We start from the raw sequence: 19,766 nt of genomic DNA, 5'->3' as shown, positions 1-19,766 counted from the left end.
TTAGTGTAAATTTGGCAGATAGTTATATTTTTAGGGGGAAGTGGAATTGGGCAAAATGGGATTTAGGAATGGGAAAGAAAGGAAGGGGTAGGAGGGCTATTGAATTTATAGTATAATAATATAAGGAAATATAATCATTTAGCAAATAATGATGGAAAGCTCTCACCAAGAATCATCAAATCTTAAAATCTTCGAAAGACACAGCCAGATTGTGTCCCAACCTGCAGCTCCTAAGTTCTTAGGAGCCGCCAATCCGGCTGCATCAAATCAGCCAAGATTTCCTCGTCATCTGCGCGATTGAGGCTCTATCCCAGGTCAGCGACGTCTTCCCGGACATGCAGCAACGCAACGCGAATCCCGGATAGATTTCGGATTTTTACAAACCATTTTTGTATACAACTGCCTACAACTACCAAATTTGTTATGGAAAACGATAGGATGTAACAAAAATTACTTTTTGCAATTCCATCGTAAAACTACTAACTTTTCCTGTAATTCTTAAACGAAATAGCCTACTTTTCTGTACCAAAAATAACAGAATCGAATAGCAACACTTTTCAAAATAAATTCTGAAGAGTTCTACTTTTCAGCACTGAAATTGATGCTGAAAAGTTGAACTTAACAGCACTTGTTTTGAAAAGTAATACTTTTCAACATTTTTTGATTTAAACGATTTGTTTACATACATTAACATTTGACTTAAAATTTCACTCAGTGTTTTTCAGAAATGCAAAAAATGTTGTATGGAGCTCGTTGCAAAACTTGATTTTTCAGCACTCGTCGTATTTATCCAACTCGGTGAACCACGTTGGTAAATCTCTGTGGGTAAATGTACGACTCGTGCTGAAAAAAAAAAGTTTTTTACAACTTGTTGCATAAACTACTATTTTGGTTGCCATTCAGGAGCTTATCATGTCCCACGATTTTTGCAGTTGGGTAACGAAAAATGTCAGAGGTTTTTAAAGAGTTTATATAATACTGAGATATGGGATTTTTTCGGGCGCTCAATTTTAAGGCTAGTATGCTGATCGGAAAGAAAGGGGTCAGGAAACAGCTTTACGAACAGCAGAACAAAGAAGAGGGAACGATTTCTTGGGGCTTTTCTTCACCCTCTCTGGCTTGCTTACTCTGCCGCTGTTGCCCATTTGAAATTTTTCTTGACCAATTCCTTCCGAAGTGCGTATACCGCTTTACATAAATGTCCCCTAGGGACCCACAGAAAATTTCAAATTATCAAAACACGTCTTTTTCGAATGTTCGTGATGAAAGAAGTCGTACCGCCCTCTCCGGACTTATAAAAGACAAGCGACCACTTGAATAAACAGTAAATTTTTAGAAAAAGTGATTTATTTGTACATTTAATGATTTTGAAAGATTTAACAATTTATATGGATTTTTCTCATAATGGAATACAATTTCGGTCAGTTCGTAGACATAGTTTGTATTACGTATTTATAAAGTATTATTTTTTTAATATAATCGTTCAAGTCTGTACAAAATGCAATAAATTATACCAGTTGATTTGTGTGTGATAGCCTATCGTAGTAAATATTTCGTTCAGTTGCAGGTTGCATCCCGCACAAGTAACGCGGTCACTAATCGTACACGGATCAAGACAGATCTGCTTCAACAATATAGGATTTAATCAATATGATTCTCTCTCTTTCTTTTTTCTCTCTCGTCGCTTACGTTTTCGTACCAAGGAGTAGTAATAGTTAGCTTTGTACACAAAATAGTCTTAATCTAAACTTAATCACAATAGATAACAGGTATTAGGAGGTTGGTTTTTTGTGTTTTTGCGTGAGACAGGGTGGCACACCACTGAGCACTTAGTTTCGATCGCGGAAAATAACCTCGATCGGGGTTCCCGGCGCCAGCAGGAACTGGAACTGCGTATCGAGGTCACTGTGGTACTCGACTTCAAACTGCTGGAAGATCTGCAAGCAGACAAAGTGTGATTATAGGTCAACTGAGTGACATGTTAGTGGACTAGTAATCTTCACCTTGGCCATCACGAGGGTCAGCTCGATGTCGATGATCCGATGGCCGGGGCACATTCGGCGGCCCGTTCCGAACGGCAGCACCAGCGGAGCTCCCGGCTCGTCCAGCTTGTAGACGTTCTGGTTTTCGTCGACCTGCTCGAGCCACCGCTCGGGCACGAACTTGTCCGCGTTGCGGAAGTTTTGCTCGTTTTGGCACGCAACGCGCGTATGGCAGATAACTACCGTCTACGTTAGGAGAGCAGAAAGAGATTGCTTATAGTTATAAAACAAGGAGTCAACCGCTTGAACGACTTACCCCAGTTTTTAGGTGGTAGCCGGACAGGACAAAGTCCTCCTCGAGGATCCGGGCCAGGCACGGAGTAGTTGGCGAAATCCGGTACGACTCCTTGATGCACGCCTTGGTGAATGTGGCGTTGGACATCTCGGTGCTGGTGACCGGATTGACCGAGTCGAATTCCTGCGATATCTTATGCTGCTTCTCTGGGAGGTTGCTCAAGTTGTGCAGCAGGAATGAGAGAGTGTTAGAGAACTGTGGAAGGAAATGATATACATAGTAACAATTAAATTTTATATTTTTGTGTACCAAGGCTGATTTTTAATTTCAATAAATTATGGAAAATGGGTATTTAAATTTCCAAAACTCAATTTCAATTCGATTTTAATGGTGAACAATCAAGATACAATAAGTTCTTTTGAGGTACATAACAGAATTTTGGAGTTCCTTCAGCTGTGTGTTACATCACAATCCATTTTGGAACAATTATTGCTTGTAAATAAAGGTATCACCAAGAGTAAGAAAAATTAAGAAAAAACTTACTAAAATTGCAAGGGAAAGAAGATAGAAATAGAGAAAGCTTAATACTAGTATACACAGTTTTTTTTATCGTTTATAGATGTGCTTGATCATCAGCTCCCCAAGGGCCAGGAATTGCTTCGCATTGTTACGGCAGGTCCGAGGTCCGCTTCATCATCTCCCCTGCGAGAGCAAAGAACTCCGGCAGGGTAAAGAGATCTTCCACGGTGACTTCTTGCTGGGCCGCAATGTCACTACCGGCATCAACCACGCTGGCGGACGAGCGCCCCCATCCAAAAAAGAACGCTGGAACCGTACGATGACCAGCTGCCGGCACGGTTACGCTCGTACTTCGCAGAGGAGGTTGGGACGCTGCTGCTTTCTTCTTCTTTTTTTCCTGCTCCTCGAGATAGTTTTTTCCGTGCGCTGCATCCACGGTAGTTGCTGGTATGGTTACCTCCACAGTTGGCGCACCTAATGCGCGCCTTGGTTTGCTCTGCCTTGTCCCCCAAGTCCGCCTCAGAAAGGTGTGATTCACCGTACTTCACACAGCGGGGCGGGGTGTTGCAGTTCCACGAGCCTTGACCGAATTTCTGGCAACGGTGGAATTGTGCTGCGTCCAACGGGTTCTTTGAGTAGAACCGCCAGTTTATCCAAAATCCGTCCAACGCCTTAGCTCGCCGCAGGTCTTGAATCTTGACGGTGCTGCGGTCGAAGTACAACAGGTACAGTGTCTGTGTGTACCTGTAACTGTTAGCACGCGGCATTATACCGGCACTCGAGAGGTCCTTCTTGAGGTCTGGGATCGGGCAGTCTTGGTACCCCTGCAAGACGACCTTAACAGTTGTCTTCGAATGTCCACAAGCAGGTCGAAGTTCTTTTTGTCGAATGTGTAAACTTGCACTGACGACTTACCGATTTTCAGACAATATCCGAGGTGAGGCCTTCCACCAACTCGTCAATGTCGTCCGCCATTGACCATTGACGGTCTACGTTCCTTGGAGAATTGTTCTTTTATGACGTCGACACTTTTTTCCGTGCACGTCCATCGTCGTCGTCGTCGTTGGTACGTAGTGCTGCTACCGTCGGTGTTGTTGTTGTTTTCTCCGTCGTCGCTCAGCATCTAGAACTCGTTACTGATGGGAATGTTGGCGGATATTGATGGTCGTGGCACCGGAAGTACCTGAACGGATTCGCAATTGTGATCTCGGAATGTAGATACTTTTTGTCGATGCCTTCTACGCTCACGCTCCCCTACGCGATAGCGGTTGACACGGCGTTGGTTTATTTAGCTGTTTGCACTTTGCGGGTTTTTCGAGGCCGCAATCGAACTGCCACGACCACGACCGGCCTTTGGCATGCTGGTGAAGCAACTAGCAATTACGGCGAAAAAATCCGAAAAACGATAGAGCACTTCACTGCTGCTAGCTCTCGTGGTCGATTTTTTTTTCCAAAACTCAATTACACAAAATGATTTCTTTTATTTGTTAATGTTAATTTTTAAAGAAGAAAAATAGGAAAATTGAAGTTTTCTATGACTCACTGAAACAACCCTCCATTTTCTGGTGTCGATATCTCAGCTACATCAGCTCCCTCCGTGTACGCACGAGAGCATGCAGCTAGTGCTCAGTGCTCCATCGTTTTTTCGATTTTTTTTCGCTGTAATTGATTGTGGTTACCCGCGAGTTTGCTTCTCCAGCATGCCAAAGGCCGGTCGTGGCCGTGGCAGTTCGAGTGCGGCCTCGAAAAACCCGCGAAGTTCGTCTACCGGCCGTGTGCAAAAAGGTAAACAAACCAACGCCGTGTCGGCCGCCATCGCGCAGGGGAGCGTCAGCGCTGAAGGCATCGACAAAAAGTTACTACATCCCGGATATGTCCCAAGATCACCAGTGCGAACCCGTTCCGGTACTTCCGGTGCCACGACCAGTGGCACATCAACATCCGCCAACATCCCCATCAGGAACGAGTTCCAGATGCTGAGCGACGACGAAGAAAATAACAACTCTGACGGTAGCAGCACTACCGACGACGACGACGACGATGATGGTCGTGTGTGTGTGTGTGTGTGTGTGTTCAACCAACCAAACGGGACCACGCGGTCGCTTCTTACAAATTGAGTTGTTTCCATGTATTTTATTTTTAGATCTACATTCTATACATGCAAATAACTCGCATAGGCATTTGGATGGTGTTAGCTCTGCCGAGCTTCGGTGACCCATTTCTACGCTGGCTAGCCGAGCGCGAGGTCCCTCAGCTTGAGTCGACAAGCCCCGCCCTGAAGAACGTTTGCATCAATCGGATTCAAACGTTATTTAGAACTTCCGAACCCTTGTCAAATGGACAAGAACCCAGCGCGTATATAGTAACAGTAACAGTATTCCTAATTCCAATCATAGCCTACCAAGACGCGATGGCCTAGTGGTTAGCATTTTTGCTTACCAATCCAAAGGACGGGGGATCGAACCCCGATTCGAGCGACTTTGGTTTTTCGTTCATGTTCAGAGTTTCAACATTTATATGTCCTATGATTTCTCGTTGGGCGCAGATGGGAATTGAACCCAGGACCATTCGCTTACAAAGCGAACACCGTAACCAGTCAGCCACGGCCGCTCCTAACGACGACGATGATGGTCGTGCACGGAAAAAGTGCCGACGTCAAAAAAGAACAACTCTCCAGTGGAACGTAGACCACCTCCAATTTTTGTTTTGGACACGTTAGCGGACGATGTTGACGAGTTGCTGGAAGGCCTCGGATATTGTCTGAAAATCGGTAAGTCGGCAGTGCAAGTGATCACACTGACCAAAAAGAATTTCGACCTGGTGTTTGAAGAATTGAAGCGTAGCAACTTCAACTTCTACACATTCAACCCCGAGAAGCCCCCGGTTAAGGTCGTCTTGCAGGGTTATCAAGACCGTCCGATCTCCGACTGAAGGGTCACCTTTCGGACGCCGGAATAAAACCGCGGGAGATAAAAGTGCTCTCGCGAAAGACAACAGTCATGGGTGTGCACACACTGTACCTGTTGTACTTCGACCGCGGCACCGTCAAGCTCCAAGACCTGCGGCGGACTAAGACCTTGGACGGTTTTTGGGTAAACTGGCGGTTTTACACCAAGAACCCGACGGACGTAGCGCAATGCCACCGTTGCCAGAAATTCGGCCACGGCTCGCGGAACTGCAACCTCCGGCCCCGCTGCGTGAAGTGCGGTGAGTCACACCTCTCGGAGGCGTGCGCACTGCCACGTAAGGCGGACTTGGGGGACAAGGCAGAACAAACTAAGCTGCGCGTAAAGTGTGCGAACTGTGACGGTAACCATACCGGCAATTACCGCGGATGCGTCGCGCGCAAGGTCTACCTCGAGGAGCAGGAAAAGAGGAAGAAGAAAGCGTCCCACCCTCCTCAGCGAAGTACGAGCGCAGCCGTCCCTGCAGCTGGACAGCGTACGGTTCCAGCGGAAAACTCAGCGTTCCCTCCTGGTTGGGGGCGTTCGTTCGCCAGCGTGGTCGCTGCCGGTAGCGGCAGTACGGCCCAACAAGAAGTCACCGGGGAAGATCTCTTCACCCTGCCGGAGTTCTTTGCTCTCGCGGGGGAGATGATGACGCGGTTTCGGAGCTGCCGGAACAAGGCAGAACAATTCCTGGCCCTTGGGGAACTGATGATCAAACACATCTACAAAGAATAAATTACCTGTGATCTAGATATAAGCTTTCTCTTCCTCTATCCCCTTTCCTTTGCAATTTCTGTAAGTTTTTTTTATAGTTTTTTCTTACTCTTGCTAGTGCCTTAGTTAAAGAAATAATTGTTCCTAAATGGATTATGATGCAACACACAGCTGTAAGGAACTCCAAAACTCTGTTATGCACTTCAAAATAACTCAATGTATCTCGATTATTCACCAATAAAACCGAATTGAATTGAAAATTGATATCTCAGCTACTTGTGATCCGATTTTTAATGTTAAAAAATGAAACAGTCGTGAAATTTTCCAATTTTTTTCAAAAACAATATTTAAAAAAAAATCGCTTGGACTTGCGGTTGTAATTTTTATTTTAATAAATATAGTTTTTTTTTTAACTTTAGATATTTTTTTAATTTTTGTCGTCAAATATAAGAGGACAAAAAAAAACATTTTTTTACGAGTTTGGTCAAAAAGCTTCAATTGGTTTATTAAAATCGACAAGTCCACAAACATAGAATTTTTTCACGATTTTTTCATTTTCTTATTTTGATTTGAATAAAACTTGGTTATGAAAAACTAAAATATGTTGCATCTTTAGTTTTTCTCTACAAGTCTTCGTACAATTTTGGGGGCTGGTAATACAAAATGGGTATGAAAATGTATGACATTCTGTATATTGAGAAGGGATTTCTGATCGTTTAAAATGTACGATTTCTTTTCGTTTTTTTTTGCATTTAAAAAATATTTCTTGAAAGAACCTTTTTAGAAGTAAAGTTTTTATTTTTGCCTAACTTACTAAAGAAAAGTATTTTGGCGACAAAGCGGATTTTGGCGTTTGTCGCGTTAGTCATAAGCTTCAAAAGTTCTGTTAAAACAAATTTTTGACGAAAACAAAAAAGTGTGAGACGAGTTTTCAAGCTTCTAATAGGTGGAAGAACGAAGCTTGTTAGCCTGAGCTTTTCAATACAAACAGGAAGCCTTTTCAATTGATTGTAGGAGGAAGGCACCAGTCACTGAGGTGCCGTCAACTGGGGCGAATCGGGACTATAGTCTGAATAGGTACAGCACGTTTAAAGCAATTAAAAACTTCAAATTTGGAAATGAATGCATACATTATGTTGCTCAGAATCGAAGAACTGCCGTCATCTGGGGCGAATCGGGACTACAGTTTGAATAGGGACAACAGTGTTTAGAGTATTTAATGGTTTTAAATTTGGAAATGGAAGTACACATTCTGTTGGTCTGAGGCTGTTCTAACCGAAACCAACCAGAAAAATATTGTGCTCCTACATGGTTAAAACTGCTGTCCCACTTCGCCCCATGTATTCCGATTCGTCCCAGATGACTCTGGTTTAAGTAACGTTTTCACGTAGAAGAGATAAAAGGGTAGCCTCATTTTTTCCATACTCACCGTCTCAATCGCCGCATGAATCAGATCGATGATACCGGCAATCTTATCCTTCGTATCAAGCCCCTCAGTCTGCAAAATGCTCAGGAAAATACTCCGCACATCATCCTCCGAGCACTGCTGCTGCTCTTCTTGCAGCGCTTCGTTTACAATCTCCGCAATGGTACTAAAAAGCAAAAAAATAAAAATAAGTTTTTGTTCTCCATACGATAATTGAGAAGTTACTCGTAAATGATCTCCTCGCAGCGCACGTAATCCTGGTACAGCTGCGTCGGCAGGTACTTCCACAGCTTGAACCCGTAGTAGCTGCGGCTGATGTACACGAACGTCGACTTGACGGCCTCGGCCAGCTTTCCAAACTTTTCGTTCCTCTGCCGGTCGCCGCTCAGGAAGCCCATCCGGCGGCCCAGCACGAGGCAGCAAATAACTATTTGTTTGAAGGGGATGGCTGTGTTTAAGAGTTTTCAGGATCTTAAAATGACTTACTTTCAAGACCAACGGTGTTGGCCAGATCCTGGAAGTCCTTGACGCAGCCATTTGCGTCACGTTTGCGTCGAATAAGCTCCACAAAATCGTCGCAGATTTCGTTCAGCGAGGGAATGAACGCTAGCAGAATCTTTCTGGACGTGATGCCGGAGGTCAGCTTGACCCGGAGTTCGTGCCACTGTTCGCCTTGTCTGCAGATCGAGATGAAATCGGTTAGATATGTTGAATCTCCAAGTGATTCTCTTCAAACTCACGTGTTCACGATTCCCGTGCTGGCAAACCGGTCCGGCCGGCTTCTTCGATAGTGCTCGACAATTTCCGTCGGCGGCCGGTACGGATACCGACTGGGGTACTTCAGCACCTTCTCAATGTCGGCCCGGTCAAACAGATGCACCACCGGAACGCGATCCACCTCGAGTGCGACGTTGCCGTACCGCTTGTGCAGATCCACGAACGCGTCGTGCATTTTGGCAATCTTGTAGCGGCCGGTGATGTAGATCCACTTGGTCCCGACCAGTGGCCACCGCTGCGGGCCCGGAATGTCCCACACGTTGTTGACCCGCTGTGGTGCCAGGCCGTCATCGGGCGGCACGTGTATCATCGTCGGTGCGTTGTTGTTGCTCAGGTGAAGCAGCTGCAACAGATAGCCCTTGGCGGTTTCCAGTATCTTGCGCGGTTTGTGGCTGTACGACATCAGCATGAACGCGGTGATGATCACGTAGAACAGGACGATCGTCACCGACATTTTTTCGTCCGGCGGGCGGAAAATGTCTGCGGGAAGAGAGAGAGGGAGAGAAGAGAGAAAATCGTGAGATGATGTTGCATAATGTTGGCTGTTGCGTGCAACAGAATACATGTTGCGTGGGGTGGTACAACATTAAGTCGGATCGATGTTGCATATGTAAAGGCGTATTGTTGTGTGTTGATGGAGACGCGTGGTAGATGTCGTTTTAAAATTTATGATTGTATTTCAATGTTTGCTTTCTTTTTTATCCATATTATTTTCAGATAGGTGGCACTAAGGTGCAATATGTGAATACAAACAAAATCTATTTAAGAAATGACCAATTTCAAAGGTCTTTCCAGCATTTTTAATTATTTTTTAAACAACTTGAATCTTCGAGTAATCCTCCTTTTTTCGAATTCGCTAAGATAATCAGGAAAACATAAAGTAGCAATACTCAGATAGTTGTTCTTAAGACATTTAATTGTAGCATAACGGGAACAATCGTTCTTTTATTACGTAACAAACAATTTTGGATTCACCTTTACACGCAGAAAAATGTTTTGTAGAATCAGCCTGTACGAGGTTTGCTGCAACAAAAATTTTGTTGAATATAATCAACGCCAATTTTGCGTTGAATTAAACCTTGATTTTCTCAATTCCACAAAAATCTTTTGTTGTTTGGAAAAAGCTGCTTTGACGTTTAGCGTTGATAAGACAAAAATCTTGATTTTCAAATCAACAAAATGTTTTGTTGATTCAAATATGCCTTATTTTTCTGCATGTACCAAAAATCATGATTTTCTGAGTTCAATATCCCACTTTTCATACAATTTTTTGAGTTCCATTAAACCATATAACCATAAAAATGGTTATATGGGTTGAACTAAAAAATTCGTATGAAAAGTGAGTTATTGAACTCAGTAAATCATGATTTTTCATACACGCAGAAAAATAAGGCATATTTGAATCAACAAAACATTTTGTTGATTTGAAATCTAGATTATTGTCTAATCAACGCTAAACGTCAAAGCAACTTTTTTCCAAAAAATCAAGTCTGTCTTATAGAAATTGCCATATACCGTCAAAAAACCTATTTTTTCAACATTTATATTTTTGAAACCGTTGTATCTTCATAAGGATTGGACATAGGACAATGGTCAATATGAAGACTTTTATTTAAATTTTCTAGGAAATCGATTCCCACTATTGGTTTTTAAAAAATTTGACGTTTAGACCACTTTTCAAAAAATAAACAGTTTCAGTGAATGATTTTTGTATTTTTTAGGAGAGACATACCATGCTGCATTTTTCGTGAGTCTTTTTGTTACATTTCAGGCTACACCCAAAGCTGGGCAGCGATAGTCCGAGAGAATAATGGCCTCGAGACGAGAGAATAGTGATACCATTTACGGACACAGATAACACAGCTCAAGATGAGCGAAAGAATAATTCTCTCGAGGTTCATTTGCAAAAAAAAATCATCCTTCAAAACAAAATACCAAAAGTTACGAGAATCGAACCAGAGAACTTTGACATACTAACCCAATGACTTAACTGCCTCGGCCACCACAGCTTAATGAACAAGGAGTGGCCAGATATCGATGTATGCCACTTGTTGGAGATTTATAGTTTCAATAAAGGAGAAAAGCTCGGAACTTAACCTCAAAGGTAAACAACCGAATGAACTTTTTTGGCAGGTGTCAGTTCCGGGACTTAGCATTTAAAATTATAATATTGCTCCAGTTGTTCCGTTTCACATGGACACAAACACGGCCAGGAACACGGCCACGGGAATGGCCAGAAACAGGCACCTACACGGCCAGGGACACGAAAACGGCTAGAAGCACGGGCACGAACACGGACAGAAGTCCAGACAAGGACACGGCTTTGAGCACGGCCACGGGAACGACCAGGAACAGGTACCTACGTGGTCAGGTACACGTATACGAACACGGACAAGCACAAGGGCACTGATACGATAAAAAAACTCGGGTTATGACGTTTCGCGCAATCGGAAGCAAATTCAAATTCAAAAAATGCTAAGTCCCGATTTGACACCTGTCAAACCACTCAAAAGGCACTCATAAAATGAATACTGAGTTCTTTGAGTTCATTTGCTACGTCACGGTTTTCTTGCCTATTGACGAATGAACTCATTTGTTATGGTGGTGTGAGTTGGTAGCATTATTCTCTCGATTTTGGCGCTGAGCCCTCAATAAATTTTGAGGGAACGATTCTCTCGACTCGCAATTTTGGGAGTATTTCCTCAAAAATTTGAACGAAAAAAATCGTGACATCACCTTAAAATTTAACTTTTATACATAGAAATCTAAAAATCTCATAGAAGTGGAGTGTGTTTTTATTTCAATATATTTTTTTCAGAAAGCTCGTTCAATTTACTACAAGTTTGTGTTTGACCACTTTTTGATAGGACGCAATGGCTTCGAGATACAGCCTAATTTAAATTACAAAATACACAAATATTTAAATGACTAACGCCCTTCTCAAAAGTTATTTTCGAGTACAATTGGCTCCGTATGCATAATAGTAATAGCTTATATAGGCCTAAGATAACATGGCTACAAAGTTTCATTGAAATCGGAGAGGGTCGGGTACAAAAGTACCACAAAAATTGCTGATTTGAGCTGAAATTGCTCATCAAAAAAACAAAAGAAACGTTTAAAAAATGTCAAGAACTAGAATAGGATGATCATCAAAAAATCCAACAGATGTTTTAACGAAGCATTTCCGTAGCTTGTTACACTTGCGCCACCTTCCCCTGCTACAGTTAATCTATGATTCACTAAACCAGTACACACGGAGAAAAAAGAGTTCCCAAAATCGTGAACAAGTGTTCATGAAAATGGGAACCACGAACAAAGTGTTCAAATGCCATGGTACGTTGTTGCAAATCGTACCATGGGATTTGAACACTTTGTTCGTGGTTCCCATTTTCACTTGTTCACGATTTTGGGAACTCTTTTTTCTCCGTGCAGAGAAACTTCTTTTTACGCGGTGGCGTTAAGCTTTCTGTTTCTTAAAAATCTCTCAAACCAAACAATACTTTTAAAAGCTTAAAAAAGCGTTTGGTTTATTTAAAGAAAAACTACAATTTGCTTTCAAAAGATTGCATTTTTTTATGATTGCGTATTTTAATTACGAAAATTTTGGTACCCTATCATGTATAGGTAATCGCTGAAATTATTAAGTTATCGCAGTTTGAGTGAAAAAAGTTAATTTTTTGCCGATTTCGTAATTTTTCTGGTTTCGCGCTTGGCGTGTTGAAAAAGTTTTTATTTTCAAGAAACCATAACTCGGAAACGTACGGTTCGACAACGCCAATTTTTTTGATATGTTATGTGAAATTTTCCGAGGAATCCGATAAAAATATTTTCAGACATAGGCTCTTTGATCCAGACATTGTCAAAACGCCATTTTATGTTTTTATGCGACTTTTTGAAATGTTATGCAAGATTTTTGAAAATTCTTACTATTTTTCTCAAATAGCCAAACTAATCATCTTCCTTTGCGTCTAAGACAGCTAAAATCGGATGAAATGACGCGGAGATATGATTTAAAAAAAGTGGTTTTTGCGAAAAATGACGAAAATTGCCATTTTTCGAACCACCCTAGCACGATGTAGGTCACCCTAATGGCCGAACAAAAAAAAAATACGGGTCTAATTATTTTTGTCAAAATTTTGAGTCCGATCGGAGAACCTTTTTTCGGTTTAGGCTCTTTTCAAATGGAATGGAAACACTCAGGGTTATCATGTCAAAATTGAAAAAAACATGCTAATACAGTCCAGACTCGATTATCTGAAGCCTCGACTATCCGAGGACTTCGGATAATTAAATCACAAACCAAAAAAAAAATATGTTTTTCGTTTTTTTGTTTTCTTACTTTTAACATAGAATTGTTCTGCGAGTTGTGTTACTTAATTAAATTTGAATGGTTGAATGCCAGTAAAATTAAAAATGCATTTTTCAACATTTCATTACCGCCGTTTTGACCGCCAGTGTAGTTTAGGGGTCATACTAAAGCTCAACAAAAAAAAAATGAGACAACAAAAAAAAAAAATTATCCGATGTGAAATTTTGACAAGGTCTTCGGATAATCGAGTCTGGACTGTATTTAAAAACAAACCTGTTAGATTTCTAACTTGAAAAAAATACTAGGAATTTTTTTCTTAATACTTTACATAATAATGACACTTTTTTTAAAAAAATATTTAAAATGAGCTCAATTATACTATGCAGACATTTATAAATCGACGTCAACATTTCAAAAGCATCATGTACAAACCGTGTGTTTTGAGAAAAACGCATTTGAATGTTGAGCATCATTTTCCAATTCCCATTTTAATATAAAAGCAAAAGAATGTGTTCTAATGATAACAAATGATGAAAAACGTAGCTTTTATTGAAACTTGATCATTCATACTCGATAAAACATTGATTCCGTCATTATATTTAAGAAAAACAAACATAACAAACATAACATTATATTTAAGAAAAACAAACATAACTTCTTTTGAAATCACTAATGTTTATATCACCCTGATGTCATTGAAGGGGAAGTTTTGTTACGATTCGTCGGCAAATGTACATGGCGTCTTTTTCATGATGCTTGTTTTTTTGTCACGAGGTTCATGTAGTCTTTTATTTGACAGATTGACAGGGCTATATAAACAGGCACTGATGATACCAGAGATTTTGTTTATGTTACTTTATTTAAAACCATTATTAAACTGACTTCACTGAAGTAAGTTTTGCTCATTTTTGGTGGAGAGGTAGCTTATTTGGAAAACTTTAAAATATGCAATAACCCAGAAAGTGTCAAAATGTAAATGATGCCTTTTGAAATGTTGCCGTCAACATGTGCTCAGTTGATTGCACTTCCATTTTCATCGAAAATCACCATATGTAATAGCGAAAGAAAAATATTCCATCTTTAAATTAAAGTAAAATAGTAGAAAAACTCCTAACGTTCCTTTTTTGAGTTTTTTTACCTGCATTTTTTAATCAAATTATTATTTAATCATTCAAAAAAATCTGATTATTCAATCAATTATCACAAATTAAATTACTAATAAGCTATTGTTTTTTTTTCAAATATTTTAAATTATTTCTGGAGTTTTTTTTGAAAAGGTCCAATAAACCAAATTTCCAGTTTTTGCTTTTTGGGTGTTTTTGAAACCGCCTTGAGTCAGGGGTATTAAAAAACACCCAAAATGCAAAAACTTAAATTTTGGTTTATTGGACCTTTTCAAAAAAAAAAATCCAGATTTGTTTGGTGATCATTTTTTTTTGCTTTACAATCTGGCAAGACTTGCTGTAGATCTATTCAGTTGAAATTGCAAAGGATGCAACCGGTTCAGCCACGTAAATCTTCATGAGTTTCCCAATTCGACCTTGAATTCTCCATCAAATAACCCACATAACAGTGGTCAAGTGACACCGATTAGTGTATTTTTAGCACATTACGCAAAGTTCAGTCCAGTTGATAAACTTCCTTCCACAAAATAACACACTCTATTTGCTGACCGTATTTGCAAGTCAGCCCGTTGTCATTAATTAACACCGCTCAACCAAAACACTTTGTAATCACACACTCACACCCCGTCCAAGTTCATTATCACCTGTTATCAGCTGTACCTCCGCCTCCAACTTCGTTATCATCCCACTTTATAATCGTTTTATTTCGGGTAGATTGTATTATTTTAAAAAAATCACATGATAGTATCACACTTGAGTCGCACCGCAGCGTGTCGTCCACTTGAGGCCACTTGTACTACTGACTCAATAGAACTGGCCGACCCGCAGCAAACAATGGTTCATTGGGCAAACCTGTCCGAACGTGTTACGGCGTCCCCCGGTCAGCGAGAGCAACGCTTGGTTGTGTGAGTGCGGCAATCAGCTGGTCACTTGTTGTTTTGTTTTGCACTTGCACTTTCGTTTCACTCTCTCTGCTCTGCGCTCCGCTCCGCTCAGTTCTCAACCCGACGAGAGGCGCGAGTACACGCAAGCAAGCGCGTGCTCCTTTGCGTATGAGTAACTATTTTCATGCGCGGATTATTCAAGAGCTTCGGAGCTTGCGCGACTGAGCAACAAAAGCGCCTGATAATGACGAACACCAGCGCGGATGAAAACGCGTTCCGCGTGTTGTGAGTGGAAGCGATTCACTGTCACGGTCAATGTTCCGCGGTCGTTGGTCCAGTTATGGCGCAGCCTCTCCGTTGAAGCATGAGTTTATTCACTGTCTCTTAAGGCAGGATTCTTTACGAAAGTGCTGCATTTTTTTAAATTATAATTTGGAAAAGGCCAATGCAAAATCTATTTTCAAGTTTTTGTCCATGCCCTAAAGAAATTTCTCAAAAATGTAGTAGTAAAACATAATTATAGCTACAAACTTAAATTTTCATTAAAAGAACCTGTAAAATTGATTGTGAACTATGTAAAACATAATGCATAACGGTTATATGCATTTTTAATCAAATAATGGTCGATTTAAGAACGCCAATTTAGTGCAGCTCTCAATTCGTCGTCGTCATGCTGACTTGTCGTACGTGGGCCAAATTGAGTTAAGAACGCCATTTTGTGCAGCTCACAATGCCTCATCTTTTGACCTTCACAAATCCCCAAAATTCGATTTCAATCCAGAGATATTCAACGAAATCCGAAAAAACTCCGTACATTTTTGTAACTTTATATATGAAAGTAGTCTCAATCTTGTCGTGCTATCTTGTCACTCCCTGAAAATTGATGTAAGTGCGACATTCAGAACGCGTTTGACGCACGTACAAGTAAGACTACCGTAAACATTTGTAATTATAACTCGGGACTCCAGCAACCAACTTCAACCAAACTTCGGGACAATGCACATAATCGTCAGCCAAACAAAACGTGTTTGTTATTGTTTACATTGCGTGCTTTTGTTTTTGTTTATTCAATGTCAATCATTAAAACGCGTTTTTTTGGAACGTTGAAATTGCTGGTGCGCCAAGATAGCATGACGACGTCGAATTTCTCACCTTTTTATCTTCACAGATCCTCGAAATTCGTCTTCAATACTGAAAATTAAACAAAAGCCAAAAACCACAAAAAAAAAATTTCAAGTCTGAGCGCGTTTGACACACGTAAATGCTCGACTACTGTAATCTTTTTTAACTATAACTCGGAACTCCAGCAACCAAATTCAACCAAACTTCAGGATAATTCACAGAATTTTCAACAAAAAAAAACGTGTTTGTTGTTGTTTACATTGCGTGATATTTTTTTTTTGTTTTTTCTAGGTCAAACATTAAAACTCATTTTTCTCGGAACGTCAAAAAGCGACGTGTGACAAGATAGCACGACAACGTCGAAATTTTGAATGTTTGGACTACAGATCGGAAAAAGGCGTGAAACTTTAGGAAAAAAAAAGTTCTCATAAATTCATAGATATCTTGTAAACTTGTGATAGTACACCCAAAGGAAAAATATATATCAAAATCTGCAACAGTGGATTTGCTGCAAAAAATGTTATATTTTATTACAGTTTTTGCAGCAAGCTCATAGCTCATTTTTGCCCGCGTCGTAAACATGTCAGCGATCTGCAGTTCTCACCAACACATATAAAGCTGGCGCGATTCCGAGCAACACTTAAGAGAGCAGAATGTGTTGGTGCTCTGTCCCTCTCAATTCATCAAGGGTACATGGCGCGGTGGTAGCGTGTCGGACCAACAACCACGAAATTGATGGTTAAATCCTCGTTCTGTTAAGATTTTTTTTCCTGCAATACAGTCAATCAGCCGTCGGTAATGTCGATAATTGTCGGTAACGGGCAAAAATGTCATACTCCTATATCGCAAAAAATGCATGAGGACAGTTTTCATGCAGATTCTGATATACTTTCATGCCGTCATGCATCACAATCATCCGACCGCCGAAGGCTGTAAAAAATATTGTAAACATTTTGTAATTTAACAGTCTGCAACTATTAAAGATTGACTAAAATGAGGTCGTTGAGCTCTTAAAAGCAAGACAATTTTAAAAATACGAAAAACATTTGTTTTGTTAAAGATTTGGGGTTAAATATGACCACAAAAGAGCTCTACAGAGTCTACAAAATTTTAAATCTAAGATGGTGGCAATGAAATACCAAGAAAATAAATTACCATTGGGTCATTTCAGGTTAACTGTGTACACTTTTGGAATCGACCTTCACCGATTTGGACCAAACTTAGAGGGAACGTTCATCTTTCGATAGTTTATAAATACTTTCTAGAGGTTAAATTTTATAGAAAATTGCCCAAGGAATTCCATTTAAAATAATATTTAAACCCTTGAATGCCTCCTAATATTATGTTTTAAGTATTCAAATTCAGTTTTGACCAATTCCTAATATTTTTATTTTTTTTTTATTTTATCACCATCGTGTTCCCCGGACAATTTTGAATAATAATCAATGTAAACCTCAAACTAAAATGAACTATTGGCGAGGTACAGCGATTTTACTGAAACAAGTTTGATTATGCGCAGCAATCGGAAGTACATGGTGTACTTTTCAACAAAAAGGGATTAATCCCGGTTTTCATATGTGAGAAACTTATTTTGGATATGAATTCATAGGACAGAGTGCTCGAGCATTGTAGTATAAAATCAGCTTGTTGTTGTAGTGTATTTTGTCCCAATGTTTTTGTGAAAATTGCCCTGCATGTTTTTTTAATGAATTTGAAATATTTTTAGACATTTGTTATTTTTGAACAATTTTGAAGTTTTAAAAGATTTTTTTCACATGGATGACGTAGAAAAATAGTTGATTGAGAACATGAAACAAAATTCTATCAAATGCTGTTATGGTTGAAAAGTTTTCCCTTAAAGAGTGCATATTACCCCCTCTTTTCCTATAATCCTATAATGCATTTCTCTACAAGTGTTTTAAAATGCATCATACAACTGTCCAGTAGCCTGTCCCATTTTGAGGTCATGTCGAGGAATTTCAGGTGCTCACTTCTTAAATGATAGATTATGATGTTAGGAACAATGTTTTCTTAGACAAGAAAAAATAATAAAATACTTTCTCGCACCCCCTAGTCGATTTACTAAAAAAAGTCTCTTTTTTGAACTAATTTTCTAAAATCGCTTGGAATCAATACAAAAACTGCTTCGATCAGGTGTGTATTATCTTCAAACGATAGGTTTTTGTCCATAGATTAAGATGCACTATCAATATTGGACCAAAATTTAAGTTTTGGACTCTCCCAGGCGGATTTGTGTCGAAAAAATCGCATTTTTTCAAAACTTTTTTCAGAAATGTTCATTTAATTTAGGGTAGCCTATTTTTCCCAGTGAAACCAATGCATGCAGCTTGTAGGAAATTTCATGGCGAACATTTTTCCCTCTGAGAAAATCCAATTTCGACACTCCAGAGCCGAGATATTTGTGTTTTAGTAAGGAAAAAAGAGGCAATTTTCAAAATTTCTCAAAATTCAGAAGCAAGGCCTACTAATTACACGATGTAGCAAGCATATGTCTCAAAGGTCAGGGTATGCTTTTTATAGTAATTTTGGCCGCTGAATCCGAATCTGAAATCAAATTTCGTGTAAACAGTGATGTTTTGGAGCTACACCCTTTCGGAATGTTATTTGCGTGTTTAAGAGGCAGTTTTTGTAAATATTGCTCGGTTTGTTCTAGAGGTCGTATCGAGGTGCTCCGATTTGGATGAAACTTTCAGCGTTTGTTTGTCTATACATGAGATGAACTCATGCCAAATATGAGCCTCTACGACAAAGGGAAGTGGGGTAAAACGGGCATTGAAGTTCGAGGTCCAAAAAACATAAAAAATCTTAAAATTGCTCGCATTTTAGTAAAACTTCATCAATTCCAACTCTCTTTGATGCATTCGAAAGGTCTTTTGAAGCACTTCAAAATGAATGAGCCATAGACATCCAGGATTGGTTTAACATTTTCTCATAGCTTTTGCTAATTACTGTTAGAAATGGTTTTTAAACCTCAATATCTTTTGCAACAGCCAGCAACACCCATACTCTTTTAGTTCAAAAGTTAGGAATTTCATGGACTATAAGCCTACGGTAATAACTTTTGGCCAATCGCAGTTTTCCTCATAGTTTTTCGATTTTTCTAGAACATACATTTTACAACGTTAGTTATTGTCCCATAGCGGCTGTTTTTAGTCTAACTTTTGTCATATTCGAAATCCTCGGAAAATTCAAACTTCAATGCCCGTTTTTACCCCACTTCCCTTTGTCGTAGAGGCTCATATTTGGCATGAGTTCATCTCATGTATAGACAAACAAACGCTGAAAGTTTCATCCAAATCGGAGCACCTCGATACGACCTCTAGAACAAACCGAGCAATATTTACAAAAACTGCCTCTTAAACACGCAAATAACATTCCAAAAGGGTGTAACTCCAAAACATCACTGTTTACACGAAATTTGATTTCAGATTCGGATTCAGCGGCCAAAATTACTATAAAAGCATACCCTGACCTTTGAGACATATGTTTGCTACATCGTGTAATTAGTAGGCCTTGCTTCTGAATTTTGAGAAATTTTGAAAATTGCCACTTTTTCCTCACTAAAACTCAAATATCTCGGCTCTGGAGTGTCGAAATTGGATTTTCTCAGAGGGAAAAATGTTCGCCATGAAATTTCCTACAAGC

At 39.9% G+C, this 19,766-nt stretch overlaps 1 protein-coding gene across 3 annotated transcripts in view; it reads right to left on the bottom strand.

Moving 5' to 3' along the window:
• Positions 1-1,399: 1,399 nt before the first annotated feature.
• LOC6032731 (ecdysone 20-monooxygenase) overlaps positions 1,400-19,766 on the bottom strand; it is a 90,262-nt gene continuing 71,895 nt past the window's right edge. For 2 of the 3 annotated variants that reach the window (XM_038263891.1, XM_038263890.1), the window contains 7 exons: positions 8,625-9,141; positions 8,371-8,561; positions 8,110-8,311; positions 7,888-8,050; positions 2,299-2,532; positions 2,004-2,228; positions 1,400-1,937 (listed from right to left, as the gene is read on the bottom strand). In XM_038263891.1, coding sequence (XP_038119819.1) covers positions 1,830-1,937; positions 2,004-2,228; positions 2,299-2,532; positions 7,888-8,050; positions 8,110-8,311; positions 8,371-8,561; positions 8,625-9,115 — 1,614 coding nt within the window. In that variant the 5' untranslated portion in view covers positions 9,116-9,141 and the 3' untranslated portion in view covers positions 1,400-1,829. Of the gene's footprint in view, positions 1,938-2,003; positions 2,229-2,298; positions 2,533-7,887; positions 8,051-8,109; positions 8,312-8,370; positions 8,562-8,624; positions 9,142-14,738; positions 15,290-19,766 lie in introns of those variants that run through there. The other variant, XM_038263889.1, reaches the window with a different exon arrangement.

The sequence above is a fragment of the Culex quinquefasciatus genome, chromosome 3, assembly GCF_015732765.1.
Source record: "Culex quinquefasciatus strain JHB chromosome 3, VPISU_Cqui_1.0_pri_paternal, whole genome shotgun sequence".
NCBI classification, from domain to species: Eukaryota; Metazoa; Arthropoda; class Insecta; order Diptera; family Culicidae; genus Culex; species Culex quinquefasciatus.
Note: the sequence above shows the minus strand (reverse complement) of the source record. Positions and strands in the feature narration are given on the sequence as shown.